Here is a 19,000-nt window from a genome sequence, read left to right as displayed (position 1 = left end):
GCAGACGCCTTTATCCAAAGCGACGTACAACAAGTTATTTACAACAACAGAATACAAGTCAGAGACTAGCAAGAATAGAACAATATAAACAGTAAAACAAGGCAGTGACAGGATCAGAACAAGGGTCAGTTCATGAAAGAATACCGAAAAGGTGAGTTTTTAGTCTTTTTCGAAAGATGGATAGAGTTTCGGCCGTCCTGACCGAGGGAGGGAGTTCGTTCCACCATTTCGGTGCCAGGGATGAAAAAAGTCTCGAACGGGATGAGCGATTACCGAGTACATGTAATGGTGGAGGGGCGAGGCGTCCAGCACTAGTAGAGGGGCGGAGGGAGCGGTGTGAGGGCTGGAATCTGACCATAGATTGTAAGTACGGAGGGGCTGTCTGGTGTACTGCTCTATAGGCTAGAATAAGTGTTTTGAATTTAATACGTGAAGAAATGGGACGCCAATGGAGGTCATGGAAGAGGGGGGTGACGTGGGAAAATTTGGGTTGATTGAACACCAGACGAGCTGCAGCATTCTGGATGAGCTGGAGTGGTTGAATAGCAGAGGTAGGTAAGCCAGCTAGAAGGGCATTGCAGTAGTCAAGCTTCGATGTGACAAGTGACTGGACCAGGAGTTGTGTTGTTTCTCTTGTGAGGAATGGACGGATTTTGCGGATGTTATATAGGGAAAATCTACAGGAGCGTGCTGATGCAGAAATGTAGTATAATGGTGTTATCTATTGAAATGAAGAGGTCAGTCAATGGGCAGTCTTTTCCAGGGAGGAAGAGCAACTCGGTCTTGCTTAAATTCAGTTTCAGGTGGTGAGTGGACATCCAGTTACTAATGTCATTGAGACATGCGGAGATGCGAGTCATGATTTGGGTGTCAGATGGGGGGAAAGAAAGGTAGACCTGTGTGTCGTCGGCATAACAGTGGTATGAAAAACCGTGTGATGAGATGATATGGCCGAGAGATCTGATATAAAGCAGGAACAGTCGGGGGCCCAGGACTGAGCCCTGGGGGACACCAGTGATGAGAGTGCAGGGTTTTGAGAGACCTCCTCGCCATAAGTAATAACGAAGTGCAGAACCAGAAATGCCTAAATCAGAGAGAATCAACCCGCCTTCAAAAACCAGCAGTGGCTGTGAACTGGTACAGACTCACTTATGTAGTAGGCGATTCAACGTAATATTTGAGTCTGGGGAGAGACTACATTCACCTGGACATGTGGAAAAAAAACTTGAAAAGGGGGAAGGAAGGGGCGCTAGTCAAGAAGAAGCAAAAAAGAAGAAACCGTTATTTTTCAGATTAAGAGTAAAATACAATATCAAATAAAGGAACATCATAATAGGAAATGTGATCATTGTCAAGTAAAAAAATAAATGGCTACTGTAAAGAAGAGGGAGAAAGTTTGAGGGAGATGCATATAGCCAGCAGGAGGCAAATGCTTTAGATTTCTGTTTAAATGTAACAGTTATTTCCTTAAGGATTGGAAAAATGTAATATATCTTTTGTTTTTACCTTTACCATGGTAAATTTCATTTCATTCCCCTATCCCGTTGGTGGCGCTAATGCACCACTGACAACCGCGATCAAACCAAGAAGAGGGAGCACCCGAAGAAGCAACGAACGAAGCCGAAGCGTTTCGTACGGTACCACCTCCCTCCGCCACAGAGCAGCTTACCCCGTGCCCGTGTAGTTAGTTAACCCTTAACCAAACATCTCATTGCGAGAGCTATATTTATAGCTTCAGGAGGTAGCGTGGCTGCACACCGTAAGTGGATGTTTTCTAGTATTATTTGCATGTCTTTGGGAAGGAAAACTGTTCGACCTGTGCTCGGTCACTAACATTAGCTAAAGCTAGCTAACATTAGCCAAGTAGCTACACGCTTTTATATCGCCATTTTGCGCATGCAACAGTTCAAGTCTCTTAGCTAATCGTTAGCGTTGCCTGCAGACAGATTCTTACGAATATGGCTCTTGTGTGTTGCAGGCGGTGGATTTTACAGTATGGCCGAGGCAGACCGACCAGGAAAGCTCTTCATTGGTGGGCTGAACACTGAAACCAATGAGAAGGCCCTGGAGCAGTACTTCAGCAAATACGGCAGAATTGTCGAAGGTGTGTATGGAGCCTAGTAATGTCAGTTTACGAAAAATATTCCTAAATTCGTACCGTGGTAGTCTAGCTGCATTTGACAAAGCAACGCGGTTTCATTTTTCCCCCTTTAGTATCAAATACGTATTGACTGGAAGATTTCGTACTTGCTAAAATGTGTGGGAAGAAATCACCTCTGTGTTGGGCAGCTATTGTCTGCATTTATGTATTTATTGTTAGGATATCTTTGGATACAATTGTATAAAACTTACAAAGCTGTCCACGCTTTTTACATGTCCTGATCAAATCCCCCATTGTTGAGCCACATTTGTTCTCAACAATTACTTTACAGGCGACCATGAAAGAAGCAATGATGTGATCAGCTAATCAGTACAAACAACAGTACAGTACAAACAAAACACATGTCTACTCACAAACTACTTTATCTTTTCAGTTCTTTTAATGAAGGATCGAGAAACAAACAAATCAAGAGGCTTTGCTTTTATCACGTTTGAAATTCCAGCTGATGCAAAGGATGCAGCACGTGAGATGAATGGAAAGGTAATTGTTATGATCTGCCATAATCTAGAATAATGTGAATAAATAAAAAACGTTTTTAATTGTTATTATTGTTGATCTCTTTTCCTGTAGTCTCTTGATGGTAAGCCTATCAAAGTGGAGCAGGCTACAAAACCTCAGTTTGAGTCTGCAGGCAGGCGAGGGCCGCCACCACCCATGCACTCGCGCAGTCGCGGTCCACCCAGAGGACCCAGGGGGTCCAGGGGAGGCCCCGGTGGTATGAGGGGCCCACCATCCAGAGGTATAATCGGATGAATTAATTTGGTCAATTTGTAATTGTGGATAATCTGTGCAATAACAACATTCTCTTTGATCTCTTTGATTTTGTTGAATCCATTGATGCTAATAGACCTAAGCGTCTTCTTTTTTTAAATACCTGGATTTCTTGTCTTCAAAAGACTACTATGATAATGGAGGGATGTCATCCCGAGGTCCTCCAATGAAGAGAGGACCCCCAGTCCGTGATGGAGGTCCCCCACCCAAGAGGTCAGCCCCATCTGGTCCCATGAGCAGATGTAAGTGTGGGTGGATTCTCTTGGTTCCTTACTCCATCTAAATAGAGAGCCAAAGTGAAACATCACTTCTTGCTTTCTCCCTGTACCAGCGCCTCGAAAAATATGAATGGCGGTGGACGGAGAATAAGGTTACTTTTTTGATCCCGTTTGAATTGTGCCACGGGGTGCCACTGCCAACGCTAATTTTGTCAATTTAAAACATAACTTTGCATGTCAAGAAAGTCAAAGTTTGTCGTCAAACTGAAACGTAGGGGTTAGTTTCGTATAACAACTACATAGCTTGTGGAAGCTCGTGGCATGTTGCCGGTAGAGAAAGTGACGTCACTTAGGCGACAGCGTATGTAGTCTTTCTGATTTATAACTTCTAGTGCAGGGGCACTCAATTAAAATTCAAAGAGGTCCAGTTAGAGAAAATGTCCTCAAGCAAAGGTCCGGACCATTGTAACGTAGCTTACGCTATGATTTCAGTGCCATTGAACTCAATGATTGAAGTAGCCTAATGGTACAATGTCTGTATGTAGTCAACAACTGACTGTTAAATCTAAATAAACATCAATAATGCTTATTTACAGTTTTCATATTTAACTGGATTAATTATACATAACTACCCTACTATAATAAATAAATTATCTTTTCTCATTTCAAGTAAAATTATGCATTTAAAAATAACATACAACAGAGTGCTTTGGAAAAATGTGCATCTTAAAATGAAGTGCTTTAATTTAAGAGAAATAAGTTTCCCCTTTTCTTCACTCCATTTCACATTTAACACATTGAATGCCAGCCATGTTTTCATTCCTGTAGGTAAGTTGTGCCAGGGGTGTTTTTGACGATTCTGGCTCATTTTAGAACAGCCGAGGATTCTTTTCTGTTAAGAATTCATGAACACCAATCATCTAAAAATAACTAATAGAATGTGTGCTTTCTCTGTCTAAAAGAGTTAGTTTGCAGAGTTAGTAGTTATGTAGATATTAGCCGTTGAGTACAGCATGGTTTCAGCGTCTGGAAATTTATTCAGAGATAAATGGCTTTTTGTGAAACAGTCACTTTAACCATTCATTTTTGGCATCAGTAAGACCGTCAGACATTCTAAACAATAGTTTTGAACAGTAATTTCCTCCATAACAACAGGAAACACCCCTCTCATTCAAACTCCTCCCTCCGTGTGTCTTCTCCTCCTTCCTCCTAACAGCGGGCGTGTCAGAAGCGCGTTGTGCTGCCTGCCTGTCTGTCTGCGTGCCTGCCTGCCTGCTTGCCTGCGTGCGGGGACGAGTCTGAAATGGATTACTGTAAAATCGCCAAGCCATTTCCTTGAATGGCTTGCTCCCGCGGTGTGTGTGTGTGTGTGTGTGTGTGTGTGTGTGTGTGTGTGTGTGTGTGTGTGTGTGTGTGTGTGTGTGTGTGTGTGTGTGTGTGTGTGTGTGTGTTGCTCCGCGGCTCTGGGGGGAAGAGATCTCTGTCCGTTCTGTGTGTGTGTCCGGGCTTCTGACTGTAAAATCGCCAAGCCATTTCCGCGGGAGGCGGCTGCTTTTGGGTCCCGTGGCTGTGGCTTCTCTCGGTCTCTGTCGCCACTTAGTGGTCGGTAAAATAGATTACACACATGCTCTTGCTCCAAATAGTTATCTCGAAGATGTAAAAGGGGTTGATTGATGTCCCACCGTCAAAAAAAAAAAATGTTTATGTAAGACGAGTTAGCTCGTCCTTGGCACTTAAGCGCTGGATTATGTAAGACGAGTTAGGTCGTCTCTGGCACTTAATGTGTTAACACTCTCAGCCAACAAACAACCTTTTCTCTTGAGAGAAGTGAGCTCCCTGTCTGTCTATCTATCTATCTATCTGTCTGACTGTCTGTCTGTCTGACGATCAACCTCGCATGCCGTTGCGTTGGGCAGTGAGTGTGCCCTGGTGTGTGTGTGTGTGTGTGTGTGTTTGCTCATGTGTGGCGCTTCCATACAGGTCAGGATCGCACCGCACTTCACACGAGACATACTGGTTTTGATCTGCCCGTAAGAACAATGAATGGACATGTAAGAGTGGTTTCTTTTGAGCACACCATGTGTGAAATAACTATCTCTCGCCTCGCGTCACCTCCCCTCCGTCCGTGTGCTCTCGCAGCACCACTCGAAGCAACAGAGAGAAACGATTCGCTTATTTGATTGGCCGAGTAGCATCACGTGTGATGATTTACAGCGCATTCATTGGTCTGTGAGCTTCCTGGCAGATAAACCGGTAGTACCGTAAATACTGTAAAAGCACGTGCCGGTTAAAATAGAAACGCTCCGTGAAAATGTAAGTTATCAATGATTTGTAGGTTATAGGGCTCGGTCCGGATAGGACGGCGTCTCGGTCCGGATGCGGACCGGAGTCCGGACTTTGAGGATCGCCGTTCTAGTGCAACAGTTTGGCGACAAACTGCGACTTTCTTGACATGCAAAGTTATGTTTTAAATTGACAAAATTGGCACCCCGTGGCACAATTCAAACGGGATCAAAAAAACAATCTTATTCTCTGTCCACCGCCATTCATATTTTTCACAGCGCTGGTACAGGGAGAAAGCAGGAAGTGACGTTTCACTTTGGCTCTCTATGCAACCAGAGATGTGGAGCTAATGGAGGGAAAACAGGCAGGCACAATACTAAATCATTACTTGCTTGTGGAACAAATTTATTGCAGAACGGTCATGGAAAACCTGTAAAAGTAATGGAAATTTTAAATACAATTTCCAGGCCCTGGGAAAGTTATGGGGGGGGAGATCTCCAAAGTTTTGGAAAAGTCATGGAAATTTGTTTTATAAATATTTTCATGTCATTCATTTGCGCTGAGTTTAAAATAATTCATGTGCTAAGAAATAACGTAACGTTCACAATAAAGCCGGCATGCGTTCACTTACCCGAAAACTAGTTTGGTGCCTGTAGTGATTATGTATTTTTGTTGAACTGTCATGCGTCTCCATAGTCCTCAAACAGTAAATTGATAAAAATGTATATTGTTAATCAGCTAGGAGTGTGTATCTTCATGGCATTTGGTGATTAATAAGCCAGCTTGTAATTACTTTGTCTATTCCAGCACCCATGTCAAGGGACAGAGATCCATACGGTCCACCCCCTCCTCGCAGAGACTCGATGAGGAGGGATGATTATCCATCACCAAGAGATGACCATTACAGCTCCAAAGACAGGTAGGATTTGGTGTTGTATTGTGCATATTTATTTCTGTGGAAAATGTATGTTGTTGTGGCAATAAACCAAAATCAATCAATGCCCAAGAAAATTGACTTTGATCATACAGTATTTGTTTGAAATATGTTTTTTGTTCGTTTAGTTATGCTTAACTTGTTTCACAGCTACTCCAGTCGGGACTATAATTCCAGAGATTCAAGGGACTATGCACCCCCTCCCAGGGATTATAACTATCGGGAATACTCCAATTCCAGTTCCCGAGACGACTATGGCTCAGTGTCAAGGGGATACAGGTATGGTTATGGATTGTAACAAAGTAAAAAAAAAAGTGACATGGATCGTAAGTAACAATTGTCACTTTTGTGCAGTGAACGTGATAGCTATGGGGGAGGCCGTGAATCCAGATCCTATATAGACCGTCCAAGTGGTGGCTCCTATCGAGACTCCTCGTACGATGGTTACGGTAAGATTTGATGACATGAGTGTAATGAGGACACACCAATGAGAGGCAAAGTGACCGCCTACTTCCTGCTTCAGCACTGTACCAGAGATTTTCATCTGCCATTTATTTTCCCATAGACATTTCATAAAATGCTTATAAAAATAGTTTTACTTGTTCAAACCAAACTGTTCAGATATATTTAGATACAGGAGAGACCACATCATTTTTTTTTTTTAGTTTTGGTCCAAGTGAAATGTTCTATGGTCTCTCCCGATTCTAAATATTGCTGAACCTTTTGGTTTGACGAAGTAAAACTATTTTTACAAGCATTTTACGGAATGTCTATGGGAAAATAAATGGCGGATAAAAATCTCTGGTACAGTGCCGAAGCAGGAAGTAGGCGGTCACTTTGCCTCTATAAGAGCTGCACAATTAATGGATAGACAATCAAAATCTTAATATTGACTACCGCAATTTCCAATTGCAAGTGGCTGCAATTCCTCCGTCCAACCCCGCCCCCCTCCCTTCCTGCCACCGGAAGTGGCATTTCAGGCAGACTCAAGCTATATATTTTTTTGTCTTGTGCAGAATCCCTGACCTACAAACCAAGTTGCACATTGGAGAATTATTTCCATGACAAACAAGATTCTATGCATTGGCATCTTTTTTTTTTACCCTATTCCCCTCCCCCTCCCAAGTACTGAAAAAACAAAATTGCATAGAAAAGCTGTGTTCACATATCACATTCATATTGTAATTGCAATATTCACTACAAGAATCGCAAAGTTTTTGGCAATATCGCACGGAAGTAATGCAACCAAATGTGCCCCTGGGAGTTGGCAAACGTAAAGGAACCCCAAACAGTTCTGGGAAACACCACTTGACCACTCAATGTCTGTTGCACTTTGAAAGCACTCCCTCAAGGAGTAACCTGCACAAAAACATCAAGACATCTCTGAAAACCACGTGCTTCCTGCAGTTCTAACACTTGGAGTTCTAAAAGGAAAAATGGCTACTCAAATCAATGGCATGCTGAAACAGGCTTCATTGCCCATTTTGTTCCCTATGCTTGGATAAATTACCGCCCATACCACCTAAACATCCCATGTTCAATTGGAGTAAGATCAATGAAATGATGGGAGAATTCCTCACTTTATTTACAGAATGAATTCTCATATTGGCAGAAAAATAAAAATGGGCGCTTGACAGTACAAGAAAGTGTGTAAATTGACCCTTGCCAATTACCTGACCCATTGACCCTGCAGGTAACTCACGCAGCGCCCCTCCCTCACGGGGACCCCCACCATCCTATGGTGGGAGAGGTGGAAGCAGTCGTTATGACGATTATGGCAGCAGTTCCCGGGACGGCTATGGCAGTCGTGACAGTTACCCCAGCAGTCGGAGTGACCCGTATCCGCCTAGTCGTGGTGAGCGAATGGGCAGGCAAGAGAGGGCGCCGGCTCCCCCTGTGGAGAGAGGCTACCCTCCTCGTGATTCGTACAGCAGCTCAAGTCGTGGAGCGCCCCGCGGTGGCCGCGGCCGCGGCAGCGGTCGAGGCGATAGAGGCATGGCTCGCAACAGATACTGAGATGGACACGGAAATCACAGCAAAGCAAACAATGCCTGCGTGTTGTGGGAAGAAATTTGACAAGATGACAAACTAGCCATGTCTAAATCTTTGGATTATGAAACTTAACTTTTCAGCTGTATAACGTTACTTTTCCAGTTGATTTTTGTTTTAAGTGTAAACGTATATATATTTTTTATTAGCTTTTCTCCTGCTCATGTAATGGTACAGTTACCAAGTGAGTTAGTTTTTGTACGTTAAGTGCTGTTGATATCTGCAATTCCTTCCTGGCTTCCTACACCAATAAAGCTTTTAGTCAAAACCTTGACCACTGCTGATCGATATTCGAAACAAGACCAGAAACAATGACTTGAATGTAAAGTAATAACACTCGAAACAAGACCAGGAACAATGACATGAATGTAAAGTAATAACACATTCTCCCTTTACAACGCTCAGTTGAGTCTCTGCTCCTGCCACATAACTAATCTTGACTTGAGATCATTCTTAACACAAATGTGCTTCCGACTGGTCCCTACTAATCCGAGGGGGATTAGGAAAATGTCACTGTCCGAATTTCCCAATATAGTTTCCTTGGAAATGGATCCATCACCCTAAAGCCAAAGTATGATGGCTTTGCAACGACATAACCAAAGGCCACAACAACCAAATGCAAGAGTCTTTTCAACTCGGCCGATAGCCAACAGCTGGTAAGCAAAGCAAACCTCTTTGTTTCATCTGTAAATGAGTTTCTCATTGTCCTGTATTGCAATCTCCACTCAAAGGCTGATGTTCACGACAACTTGTGCCTCAGAGGACAAACGAAAAAAGCAGGTCAACTGAGTGTGGCTTTTTTCATTGTAGTCCGTCTCATCAACTAGAATTGTCAATGTGCCGCAACAGCCCACGAAGTTTCATCCTTTTGTCGGCAATGAAAGTTTTACAGCCATTTTGCCAACTGAGCCCACAATCGCCGAAGATCCTTCTGCCTAACTACTCTCGCAACTTAACTAAGAATGATTGGCAACAATGCTTTTTAAAATCTTAAAGATGTTTGGTAATTTGTAAGGGATTAGTCCTTTTTTGTATTACGTTTTTTTTTGTAAGACCAACTTTTATTTATTTATTAAGAGCCATTTTCTCAGTGTCCAAGCCACAAGCATGCCAATTCAAACAATGGAGACCTCTGGGAGAACATCATCATCCTAACAGCCAAACTGGAAACGGAATCATTCAAGCGAAAAACAAACTCAATCGGACCGAAGAATACAGGATCATTTGAATAGATTTTGTAAAATACCTGATTAAGAAAGCGGCAGCATGTTAACATGTTGTTTTTGTTGCAGGATGAGCAACCTACTGAGGCAACCGTGTTTGCAACATACCTGAGTTGAGTCCTCGAGTTGCTGGACCAGTGGAATCTCCAGGCAGCTGATCAGGTGTGTTTGCCTTTGTTGAAACTACTCAGACATTTGATAGATAACCAAATGAGAGATTGACAATTTTATATATGCCTGTTGTGAGAACATGGTTGCTGGTATGAAAATAAACCTTATTATTGTTTAGACCTTTTGCTTAGGAAATTATGTATTTTTGAAATTTGAGGATTTTTATTTTTTCAAGATGGATTCATACAGGGTATGCAGTTCCTTTTAAGAACTCTAAGAAGGCTTACCTGCATTTATGCCCTTGAAAAGTATGTCTTAAACCGTTATTAGAGGTCTTATCAAATTCCACAATTACAGGATTCCATGTGCTGTCTGTCCACTCTTGCATTAATACAGTGGGGTTAGGCAAAAGGTTATTTTATTGTATCTGCTTCACTAAAAACAGTTGAGCGTGGATGTCCTTTAGGAATTAACTGTTTTATACTGTCCATTTATAGATTCATCACCTTCATTAACAGCATCTTCAATCAGATTTTTTTGACAGATTTTTTTATTTTCTCTTTTTTTTCAATGATTTTTATTGAAGGACAGACATGGCAAACATGAACAGTCAACATTAATTATTTCCTTCAGATTTTCTTTTTTGACAGCAGATGCCCCTTCCCTCCTCCCACCCATTCCCTCCCACCCCTACCTTGAAAAACCCTGACTTACAGGTTCAGTCAGTGTACATTCAATTCTGATTCCGAACAGCAAAGTAAAGCACATCAATAAATCACAACAGCAAAATGTATGCATACACACCATAGCAAAGGATAAGAAAAATAAATACAGTTATACAAGTAATACAAGTTATTTTCTCATTCCGGGGGGAGTGTTTGAAGGTCAATAAAGTAGTCTATCAGGCATTGCCATTTCTTATAGAAACGGGCTACGGAGCCCCTGAGAGGGAATTTAATTTTTTCAAGCTTAAGAAAAAAGACAAGGTCTCTAAGCCAAATAGTGGACGATGGAGGCTTAGGGGACTTCCAATCTAACAGTGTTCTGCGATGAGCCAATAGTGATGCATAGGCCACAATATCAGCTTGTTTAACGGTTAGAGTAACAGACAGATTTGTTTCTTTATTTTATTTATTATATTGGCCTTAAATTAATTTTCTGATGGCGTTGGTCCCGTTTAAAAGTCTTAAATTTGGCTTTCTAAAGCCTGCAGATAATCTGTTCATACTTATCTAACTGTCCATGTATAGACTCAGTTTTCCGTCTTGGACAGAGACTGACTAAACTTTCTCCCAGCTTTCATTGTTAGTGGATGGAAATGATTTGAGTTTTTGCTCAGGACATCCATTTTCAATGTTTTAAAAAGTTCTCCCCGTGTTACAAAAGTGTTGTGCTGTCTCTCCAGTTTGTTTCACTACGGAGGATAATGGGGGAGAGCATAATTTAACTTGACAACTAATTTAACTTGACAAAGGGGCAAGGTCGCCTTCAAACTATTTTTGACAAAAAGTTCCCAGACGATTGGTAGGCGGAGGTGTCTCCAATTGTCTGGGTTCATGTACTGTAGTGTATAACCTGTTTAAAGGGACAGCTCACCCTAAAATCCATAATACATATTTTTTCTCTCACCTGTAGTGCTATTTATCCATCTACCGGTATATTGTTTTGGGATAGTTGCCTGAGTTTTTATCGGTCGCAGAGATGTCTGCCTTCCCTCCAATACAATGGAACTGGATGGCACTCGGCTTGTGCTGCTCTAAGCACCTAAAAAAATATATTTGAAAAACTCGACAGCATTGTCTCTTTCCAGAAATCATGACCCGGTTACTCAAGATAATGCACAGACTTTGTTGTGGGCAGTTTCATTTAGGAACTATTTTCTTTTGCAGTCTCATGTAGGAACTAGCTAGCAGCTAGCGGGTGTAGTTCGGTCAAAAGAAAATAGTTTGTCCATGAAACTGCTCATAACAAGGTCTGTGAATTATCTTGAGTAACGGGGTCATGATTTCTGGAAAGGGACATTGCTGTTGAGTTTATCAAATGTATTTATTTGGCACTTTGAGCACCACAAGCCGAGTGCCATCCAGTTCCATTTTATTGGAGAGAAGGCAGACATCTCTGTGGCCGATATCTCCAAAACTCAGGCAACTAACACAAAAAATAAATATAAAAATAGATAAATAGCACTACAGGCGAGAGGGAATATATGTATTTTGGATTTTAGGGTGAGCTGTTCCTTTTAAGGCTGTTTTGCATCTTTACTGTCCTTCAGATACTGGTGCAGGCCGGTGTTCAGACTGCACGTGCTGGAACCTCTTCAAGTGGAGCAGAGCGTGGTGGAAAGTGGACAGAAACCAGGCTGGATTGCTGAAGCTAACAATTTCTTAAAAAAAATAAAGATTAATAATAAAAGTTTGTCGTCTTATATATTACATTTTGTGTTATGGAAAGAGGATGTCTGCATCCATTCACTTGTTAGTATTTAGCTTTGCCTGCAGGATTGCCTTTGCAGTTTGCACAATAGCAGGGTGAGGGATGATTTTGGTTTGGTCAACTTTTCCAATGGTGATCACTCACTGTAGACCTATTTGTTTGACATATTTCCTCATGCATGCCTGGGTTATCGGGGCAGCAAACATTCAACATTTCAAATATTGAATGTGCTTCTGGGCCCATAGTAGAAAAACTGGTCAACAGTTAGTCTCTCAAGTCAGACTGTTCTCCATTCTGCGAATGCAAAGACTAGTCAACAGTTGTCCAACAACTTAATTGCTGTCTCATTTTGTAAATAAAATAAACCTGAAGAATGGCTGATTGTTGTATGTCAATTACATTTAAAAATGTAAGACTGATTCTATTGATCACATGACTAAAGTTAATGTTATTAAATTCAACAGACTACAAATTACAGGTGAATTACCTAATTAGCCTACAATGGGTGGAGTTTGTTTTCCTTGCCAAATATGGTGAGGCATACCCATAGCATAGCGAGGAGGCCACATCAGATAAACTTTACTTTTGTTGGTGTGGGTTATTTTTTTTATTTTAACCCTCTTTAAGTGTTAAAATGATTTTAAATCCCTGACCCTGGTACTATTTTTACAGACATTTCACAGTTCTTGCTTCTAGAAAACATTAGGCCTCTACTGCATCATAGACAGTAAAAGAGGTCTACTGTTAAGGTGCCTATTTGCCGGTAGGGGTGATCATCAGTGTCTAGCAACAACGATTTTTTTTTTTACTCTTAGCAGAAGTGCGGATGTGAGCTGCATATTGATACGGAACAGGCCGCCTGCTTGTAAGAAATGCATGCTTAGGCAATGATATTAACTATTTTGAGCTAGTATGAATCCAGAGGAGCAGACGGTAACGTGGTTGATTTCGTTAGGAGTGCTCAGCTCTCCTAAAAAGAATATAGCGGACCCGGAGGAGTTTTTGAAAACATCGCTAAAGGATGGGGTCGTCTTGTGCAAACTTATGGAGCGGCTCATACCTGGCTTTACTCCAAAGGTAAGTTGATCATTTTGTTGATTTAAGTTTACTAAAGTCAACAAATACCGTGAACGATCGACGTATCTTTGCTGGAAGGGAGGGGTTTGATGAAAATGATACGGACAAGAACTTTTCTTTTCTTCCAGCAGGCCTATGGTGTAGCTACGCTACGCGCCATGTAGTTTTAATAACCCGTTTGTTTTCGTTACGTGTGTAAAGGAAATACATCGGATTGCAGATTACAAATCTTAAATATGTAATTTTAAGATGTGGTTTCCTGCGAAGCGAAAAATGTTCCGCATTCTTGTGGGCGAGAGTACGTTATGTGGACACAACACCCACAAATAACGTTAACGACACCTCGGACAAATTCAGTGATCGAGTGCAACTTAATAGACGCAACCAGGCCAGTTGAATCCAAGCAATCGCCTCTTGTATTTAAACAACTTTTGTGTGGTGATAGAGCGAACCAACGTTGAAATCACACGCTCATTTATTCAGATGACAAAGTTGAGTGATAATAAATAACAGTTGCAGAACACTCGTCACTTCCTCCTGAAAGGCTAGTCTTCCTGGTGCGACCATTAAGTCAGCCGCAATTAGACAGGATAAACCCGCATTTTCCCTTCTAAATAAAATGCAAACATAGTGGGGCGCATGTTTGGTTATTCAACTTATTTTGCTGTCCTATCTATATGGCTACGACGGTATGCTTTGAAAACGATATTTTAGAATCTATTTGAATTTAACAGAAAGCCTAGCCCTTAAATGCGTTCTTACGAACGTTGAAACGTGATGTTCAACCATGCTTATATTTCGAAACACCTGGCCGGATGTGTTGTTATTTTTTTCTGTTAGGCTTGACGCTGGTATGTTGTTGGTTATGTATGCATGAAGGAGACGCAGGGAGAATCCACAGTTACTTTTGTAAACTGTAGGTTACAACAGTAAAGGATTAATACAACAGCGTTACTTTGTACTGAAATGGCACTAGCATCGCCTGGGAATGTTTGACAAGTGCTACTAGCCTATAGTGTCAGATGGCTATCTGGCATACTAAGCCGAGGTTTGTGTTTATATATTTATTTCATGTCCCTGTGCTCAGTATTGTCAGGATCCCAGAGCTGAAGCGGACTGCATTGCCAATATCCGAGAGTTTTTAAGAGGATGCTCGTCCTTGAAAGTAGAGGTAAGTTGTGAGTGACCATGTAGCTGTCAAGACAAGTCTATTCAGGATACAGACGTGTGTTGATCTTTTGACATCATCATTATTAGCCATCAGTGCAGCAGACTATAATCTCCTTAACTTAGTCAACCTACTTAGCCCACTGCCTCAGTTAACAGAGAGGACTGTACACACACACACACACACACACACACTCTCTCCTGCCTGTGTTGTGATCTGCTTTTCCGTGTTGGCACATGTTTTCGTCACACCTCCATGTGGAGTGGACTAGTCTTCATAAACAGGCATGCTGTCAGTCACTCCCACTGAACAGACAAAAAGGGAACTGTTGGTCCGCATGACTAGTGCCTCTGTTTTCAAACTGCCATCGCTGCCTTAATTAAGCCTCGGAGAATGTTTACTTCCTGTTGAATATGTCCTTTTGCTGCAGCCATTTGTGACATTGCTCTTTGTTTGTTGCCATTGCCACATGCAAAAAAAAAGTATTCCCCCCAGGCATATACTGCACTACTGCAGGCATATTACTGTAGTGTAGGCATATCCTGTACGCCTGTGTTATGGAAAGAGGTACCAAGCTGCAAATGATTAGCAGATGAAGGGAGTTCTCTTGTTCCCTGTTCGTCTCTGGCCTGCGGCCGCCGCACTGGACAGTCATTTCTCCTCCAGCTTTATAAATAATCTTTTTTGGTCTTGAATCACATCACTTGGTTTCTTTAAACAGCTAATTGAGTCAGCAAGCCTGGCTCGCTCCAAGTCAAGTGGTTCCGTAGTTCTGCCCAGCTGGCTTGTTATGGCTGGGAGGTCCCCCTTTGCTTTCATCCTCCAGCCCGCCCTCAGCCCATAATTACACCTTTCCCCGGCAAACCCAGTAGCTCATGGGCAGGAGTTTTTGGAGAGCCACCGTCAAATGTGTCATCCAGGGGTTTTCTGTGGTGCTGTAGTACACCCTGCCCATCCCTCGGGTCAGTGATGTGATCAGGGTTAGATTTTCTCTCTCTCTCTCTCTCTCTCTCTCTCTCTCTCTCTCTCTCTCTCTCTCTCTCTCTCTCTCTCTCTCTCTTTTTCACCATAGCCAGTGCCTGTTTAGTCCTGTGACTGCATAAAGAAAGCAGTCATACTTTCACTTCTGCCTTGGGATGCAGAAAGGGGAAGCGGCGGTAACAGCTAAAGGCCTCCTCTTTTTGACATATCATCTTTTCTTTTGGACATTTCATGAAACTGCATGAGATGATTTATTTGCTCTCTCGCTTTTATAGACTGCCACAGTCATTGAGGTACAGTAACGGCATGGATTTATTACAGTACGTGACTCAGAAACTACAAGCCCCTAACTATGTTTGAGGTTAATAATGTGATGTTTAGATCACTTTACTTCTGGTTGTAGTTTTTTTTATGAGTAGTTCGACCTTGATAGCCATGTAAAAGCTGAGGCTTATCCAGAGATGTCATGGTCACGGTTGGTTTAACTCTGAATGAGGACATAGTGGACCAAGGCCGTAGCACACAAACTCTATATTTAAGATGTTTTATTTAAAATGTGAAACCTTATCCACTGTGGGAAAGGAGATAGTCTGAGACAGAGAGCGAGCACGACAGAGAGCGAGCACGCTGTGTGTGTGTGTGTGTGTGTGTGTGTGTGTGTGTGTGTGTGTGTGTGTGTGTGTGTGTGTGTGTGTGTGTGTGTGTGTGTGTGTGTGTGTGTGTGTGTGTGTGTGTGTACGTGCTGTGTACACGTGCATGTATTGTTTGTGCAGCAGCCTGGGTTGAGTGTCTTTCCCGCGGTCTCTGTTCACTTTGCGAGCATCCATCCCCACAGTCCGCTGCTAAGATCTGTGCAATGCAATCAGTCAATAGTTATCATTGTCCTTTTCTCTTCTCATCTGCTGTATACCAAGTCAGTCATAAGCAGAACTTTGGGGGGTGGTTGTGATGTTAATAAGAAGGCTTCTTCTTTGTTTCTTTTCCAGGGGTTTGAACCAGAGTGCGTATACACTGGGGAGGACTTTGGCAAAGTCCTGACCACTTTGCTGGGAGTCAACTTTGCCACACAAGGTAAGAGCTGTGCGGTCTCTCCAGCTCCCCCTGGGGGTTTCATTTAGAGAGGGGGGATATAATGTAATACCCATAGAAGAATTTGTCCCCACTGACGGCGAAGAATCACATCATAGCCATTTGGGTCTAACTTATAGAACGTATATAATATCTGTAACATTGTGTTCAACAAAATAAGGTATTCAGTGCATGGTGCTTGCAGACCCTCTGAATCACAATAGTGTGTGCTGCTCATGGGCAGCTGGCGTGTGTGTGTGTGTGTGTGTGTGTGTGTGTGTGTGTGTGTGTGTGTGTGTGTGTGTGTGTGTGTGTGTGTGTGTGTGTGTGTGTGTGTGTGTGTGTGTGTGTCTGTGTGTGTGTGTGTGTGTGTGTGTCTGTGTGTGTGTGTGTGTGTGTGTTTGTGTCATGCTGGGTGCCATATTTACTCATGCTCATCCATACTGTAGCTTGTGCATGTGAATTGCACATGAACAACTAGCTGCCTTAGACCATGCCAGAATGACAGTGGAGGTGGGCAGGCTTTTCCATAAGTGCCAGCTGTCAGCAGGATGGCCAGACATTCAAACATTTCCAGCCGGCTACTTTCTTACTGTCACAATGTTCTTCAATATTGCAGTATACCGTGCTATAGGCAAGCCGACCGCGGCGGATGGCAAGTAACGGCCACAACCGTGCTGCGTTCACGTTTTTCCCACGGCGCAGCCAAGGGCATGCCGTGCAGTAGCCTAATTCAGATGACCTCTAGTTTCCCGGTTGGGTGGTGTTTGTTTGGACCTTTTGGGCCAATCACGGTGCTTAAACATGGCAAGCTCCACTCAACCGGGACGCAGAGCGTCTTTAAACAAACACACATTCAAACGACAAGCACAGACAGTTTACTGACAGGAGCTGACAGGTTGTGTGACAGGTTGTGTTGTCTTTTCATCCAGAGGTCTGATGATCACAGTGCTTCCCAGTTCCCACACACTGCGTAGCCCCCCTCCCCTCCGCTGCGAGCGGAGACTGTAGATTATATAGGAAAATTGCCATGTGACGTTAGTTATCGCTATCGCGTACCCCCCTATCCCCTTCCCCCCCAAGCTGGCTACTATTTTCACCCAGCTGGACATTGTATGCACTAGTGGAAAACCCTGGATGGGACAAGTGAAGGTACAGTACTATTTTTAATTTAATTACATTTAAATTAAATTTGTTTTGTATGACTATGACTTTGTCAAAGAATGATCAAGGTCTTCTCGAGTACAATGTCATGACTATGGAGGATGTACGCCTCAGCTTGAGATGTGGACAAGAAGCCTTTTCTGTCAGTTCTGCTTTATATGCAAATGTGTTATAAGTATGTTGCTTGCGATGTGATGTGATGTGATGTGATGTGATGCGATGTGATGTGATGCCCAGAAGCTGTTCTCTTCTCTGCTCTTCAGAAGTGCACTTGCTTTGTAGTGGATTAGTCACAAGTTAGGCCCAGTTGATCTGATCATAAACAAGAGGCCTCTGTGTTTTTACTCGTGATACTTTGGCAGCCTTTGCTAGTTTGGTACCTCCTTACTTGTGTGTGTCTGTGACTGGCTGTGCTCATATTGGTTGTGTGTGTGTGTGTGTGTGTGTGTGTGTGTGTGTGTGTGTGTGTGTGTGTGTGTGTGTGTGTGTGTGTGTGTGTGTGTTGATACAGCACAGTATCGCAATATTTTGTGTGCCGGTATTATATCGATACACAAAGCCAAGTATTGTGATATTTTCTTATATAAATTGTCAGGTGCATGCAACTATTTATGACAGGTTTTTATGACAGTGTTGGTCAGTCTGTCTGCTTGACAATCCCAGTGAGATGAACATATTTATAAGATAAAACAGAACAGATGTTGATGACGCCCCCCCCCCCTCTTTGGGGACATAATTTGCAGTTGAAAAAAGAAAATTAATCACAAGTAGCCTGATATCAGACTGAGTTGTCAACTCGTTCCACTCCATTTCCATCTTCTAGTCTAGTGATTTCCTTGAGGGGAATTCCCCAGGCCCAAACACAGCCAATCACAACCAATCACAGCCAATCACAAGAGACCAATGTATCCGCCTGAATCTAATGTTAGTTAATCCAGTCGGGAGAACAAAAGAAAAAAAAAACATCTCCCCAATAAATGCCTTCACAGCAGAGAGCCATTCGGATTTCCAAGTAATTGGTACTTTTAATCGATTAAAAGAGCCTCGATAGCAGTGTGTCTAACCTATAGCGGCCGCTATTGTTGTTATTACTCCTCGACGCACTTGACAATGGCATTAGTCCCGCCCGTTGCACTGTTTATTGATGCTGATTGGCTAATCACCACTCCCCCTCTGTGCTGATTGGCTAATCATTTGTTCAACTTTGAGGAAATAGCTGTTGCAGAAGCAGCCAAAACCTAACTCAGGAAGTCTCGGAAGCAGGCAAGCAATATATGGCAAATATATTTATATGTTTTAATCGCAATAATATTGTTTCGTGATAATATTGTATCGTGGAGCCTCTGCTGATTCCCACCC

At 42.6% G+C, this 19,000-nt stretch overlaps 2 protein-coding genes across 3 annotated transcripts in view; both read left to right on the top strand.

Annotated features, from left to right (window-relative positions):
* Window positions 1-1,624: 1,624 nt before the first annotated feature.
* On the top strand, window positions 1,625-12,158 carry rbmx (RNA binding motif protein X-linked). The gene is made up of 10 exons (XM_083652063.1): window positions 1,625-1,759; window positions 1,979-2,104; window positions 2,535-2,641; window positions 2,732-2,900; window positions 3,058-3,174; window positions 6,241-6,352; window positions 6,518-6,646; window positions 6,722-6,816; window positions 8,061-9,801; window positions 12,023-12,158. The coding sequence occupies exons 2-9, from the start codon at window positions 1,996-1,998 to the stop codon at window positions 8,381-8,383; spliced, it is 1,161 nt and encodes a 386-aa protein (XP_083508189.1). The 5' UTR covers window positions 1,625-1,759; window positions 1,979-1,995; the 3' UTR covers window positions 8,384-9,801; window positions 12,023-12,158.
* Window positions 12,159-13,034: 876 nt separating this feature from the next.
* Window positions 13,035-19,000, top strand: part of arhgef6 (Rac/Cdc42 guanine nucleotide exchange factor (GEF) 6) — a 35,427-nt gene continuing 29,461 nt past the window's right edge. For both annotated transcript variants that reach the window (XM_083652466.1, XM_083652465.1), the window contains exons 1-3: window positions 13,035-13,260; window positions 14,348-14,431; window positions 16,396-16,480. In XM_083652466.1, the coding sequence (XP_083508592.1) occupies window positions 13,096-13,260; window positions 14,348-14,431; window positions 16,396-16,480 (334 nt within the window). In that variant the 5' untranslated portion in view covers window positions 13,035-13,095. The remainder of the gene's footprint in view (window positions 13,261-14,347; window positions 14,432-16,395; window positions 16,481-19,000) is intronic.

Source organism: Poromitra crassiceps, assembly GCF_964638095.1.
Source record: "Poromitra crassiceps genome assembly, chromosome: 15".
Classification (NCBI taxonomy): Eukaryota; Metazoa; Chordata; class Actinopteri; order Beryciformes; family Melamphaidae; genus Poromitra; species Poromitra crassiceps.
The sequence above is the reverse complement of the archived record's forward strand: the minus strand, read 5'-3'. Positions and strand labels throughout refer to the sequence as shown.